This window comes from Vitis vinifera, chromosome 19, assembly GCF_030704535.1.
Source record: "Vitis vinifera cultivar Pinot Noir 40024 chromosome 19, ASM3070453v1".
NCBI lineage: Eukaryota > Viridiplantae > Streptophyta > Magnoliopsida > Vitales > Vitaceae > Vitis > Vitis vinifera.
The window spans coordinates 6,808,393-6,811,244 of record NC_081823.1 but is presented as its reverse complement, the minus strand read 5'-3'; the positions used below and the strand labels follow the sequence as shown (position 1 = coordinate 6,811,244).

The following is a 2,852-nucleotide window of genomic DNA, read 5'->3' as shown; positions in this document are numbered from 1 at the left end:
AGTGACGATTGAATACAATGAGAGAAAGACTTGATATTTGGGATGATGTGAGTGGTGAAAACTAGAATGCATGGCAATTGAGGTTAATTATATGCTTTGATAGGATGGAAATCCACGTGGAAATTGATAAAAGGAGCATTGTTCATGTCAAAAAAAAAAATTTTAATATATGATTTATAGAAGAAAAAAAATATAGAAATGGGCCATTAAATTTCTTCCAAAAAAGGTCATTGAAATAAAAATAAAAATATAAAATATAAAAAATTGAAAAAAAGGAACGAAAGTTTTCTTTATGAATTTCTTTAGATGGTTTAGCATCTTATTATAATTATTTTTGAAATATTAATTAAAGAAATCAATCAAACATATATATGGAAAGAGCTTATTCTTCCTTAAGATTTGAACTCAACATCATACAAATAATAATGTGAACATGCCATGAAGTAAAATTACATCACAAATTAATACATTTGAACATTTAAGATCCATGCAATAACCATGCATGAGAACATTTATTTCTTCTGCATGAACTTAGGGCAATCCACCTCCAAGTCCACCACCAGCACCCCCACCAAATCCACCACCAGCTCCACCGCCTAGTCCGCCACCACCACCACCACCGCCACCGCCGCCACCACCACCGAAGCCTCCTCCAGCCCCCCCACCTAGCCCAGCCCCACCTCCAAAACCGCTACCAGCTCCACCTCCGAACCCAGACCCACCACCAAGCCCTCCACCGCCACCGCCACCGCCACCGAACCCTCCGCCACCACTTCCTCCAAGCCCACCCCCTGCTCCTCCACCAAAGCCAGCTCCACCGCCTCCACCCAAGCCACCACCACCACCACCCCCACCACCTAGCCCTCCACCATATGTAGGATGATTAAAGAAAGTCTTCTCATCCTCCAAAGAACCCTTTTGGCTCACAAGCTTCCTAGCAAAACCAGTGGTGCAAACAACAGCGCCAAGAAGCAGAAGCAGAAGCAGCTTAGAAGCCATTTTTTCAGGGAATGATACTTCAAAGAGTAGTTGTGATGAGAATAATGAAAAAGCTCCAAAGAGAGAATATATAGATAGTAACAGTGAAGAGGACAGTTGAGGTGGTGTAAATGTGCTCATCCTCTCATCTACAAAACCGTGCCGAGACAGTTAATGCACACAACACTGACTGTTGAAAAGCAGACTTCAACAGCTCAAACCCACCACTTATAACATGATCATCCCCAACTGGATTATCACTTTAGGGTTCTTCTTGCTATGTTTGGTTCTATAAAATTGGAGGAAAAATACAAAGGAAATAAAATAAAAAGGAAAAGTAGAAGGAAATAAAAAATAAAGGAAAATAAAAAATAAATTAAAAGTCGATAAATTATTTTTTTTGTTACTTCAAACTCATTTTATTTATTTTAAATCATCAATATAAAAATTAAATAATTTAAAAATATATAAGTTTTTAATTAGTTTTAATTATATTTTATTTTATTTTTATATTTTTCATAAGGCAACCAAATATGAAAAAAAATCATTTTCCTTTGCAATTTTTTTCTTTCCTTAGTATTTTTCGGAAACCAAACATAAACTTAGGGTTTATTGCAGGAAATATGGTGGTTGAGCCTCAGGCCTGTGTTGTGCCAGCGAAAGCTTTGATGCCAACAATGTTAGTTCAAGAACACAGAGATAAAACAATCACACATACGGTACACGAGGTTTTAACGTAGTTCGGCCAACCATGTCTACGTCCACGAATGAGAGAAAATGATTCCACTATACAATAGAGAATATTACAGATGACAGAACCAGATACAACTATTGGGTTCCCGAAACATCTCATGTTTCCCCACTCCTGGTATCCATACCTTACTACGAGCCCTCTCACTCCACTAGTACCTCCCGTTCTTCCTCACATTTCTATCCACCTCGTATAATCTCTACAAGTCCATCTCCATCTCATAACTTTTTCACCTCATGATCTAGAATATTTATAAAAATATTTTCAATAACCTTCCTTATTCTATAAGGAAGTCTAATATTATAATAATATATCAACATATAAATATTCTATATAATATTTTTTACAAAAAATGAATCTAATTAAAAATTTGGGAAACTTCCTAACAGCCTGCATGCTTGCATGCATGCAGAGAAGTTCATTATGTACATCCATCTGGTTGTGGATGAAATTTTGTGCTTCAATAAATTGATTCTTCTGAAATTGAACAAGAAGATCTCTTTCACAACAACATTGGAGAAGTAAATGCTATCCTCTTCAGAAGTTGCAGTCCGAACTCAATGTGGGTAACAGGCAGACATAGAGACATGTGATGAAAATTATTGGTGATCCTGTACAGAAAATTTACTGGAGGTATCATTATCCCTTGCTGGGATTAATTCAAAGGTTCATAGAAGGATGTGCCTTCGTCTTTCTTACCAAAGTGTTATTTAATGCATGTTCTGACAGGAGTAGTTGATCTAAAGTCTTGGCAAATAATTGAAACTCAATCAAACACTGAGTCAACCCAGAAATAAATTCACATTAAATGTAAATTTTGAAGAAGAGTAACAAATTAATATCCACCACAAAACCAGAATTATTTATCTTCCATGACTTGTCTTGCAGTTGACTTGTCTTCCATACACGCAGTATTTCAAGAGAAATAATGGCTGAAAATTATTTTGAACAGACGTGAAAATTAAAAATTAATCCTGATTTCATACAGAGTATATGATATCAGGAGAATTGAATCAGAAAAAACTGAGGGGAGTAAGTTATATATATACCCGACCAAACACGGTATTTAACTTTTTGTTTGGTGGTCAGGAAAATTTGGGAAAAAATAAATAAATGAGCCGGC

General features: G+C 36.1%; 1 protein-coding gene across 1 annotated transcript; it reads right to left on the bottom strand.

The window, feature by feature from the left end:
• Positions 1 to 366: 366 nt before the first annotated feature.
• Positions 367 to 1,028, bottom strand: LOC132253474 (glycine-rich protein 5-like). The gene is made up of 2 exons (XM_059735616.1): positions 828 to 1,028; positions 367 to 731 (listed from the first exon to the last, which is right to left on the bottom strand). Exons 1-2 carry the CDS (start codon positions 997 to 999, stop codon positions 532 to 534), a joined length of 372 nt encoding a protein of 123 aa, XP_059591599.1. The 5' UTR covers positions 1,000 to 1,028; the 3' UTR covers positions 367 to 531.
• Positions 1,029 to 2,852: the final 1,824 nt, after the last annotated feature.

Bases quoted from the DNA above. Each gene is read 5' to 3' on its own strand.
- LOC132253474 (XM_059735616.1), bottom strand. From the start codon at position 999: ATGGCTTCTAAGCTGCTTCTGCTTCTGCTTCTTGGCGCTGTTGTTTGC. The intron at 732-827 runs GTGGAGGCGGTG...GTGGCGGTGGAG, and splicing joins TGGTGGTGGTGGTGGCTTGG to GGCTTGGTGGTGGGTCTGGG.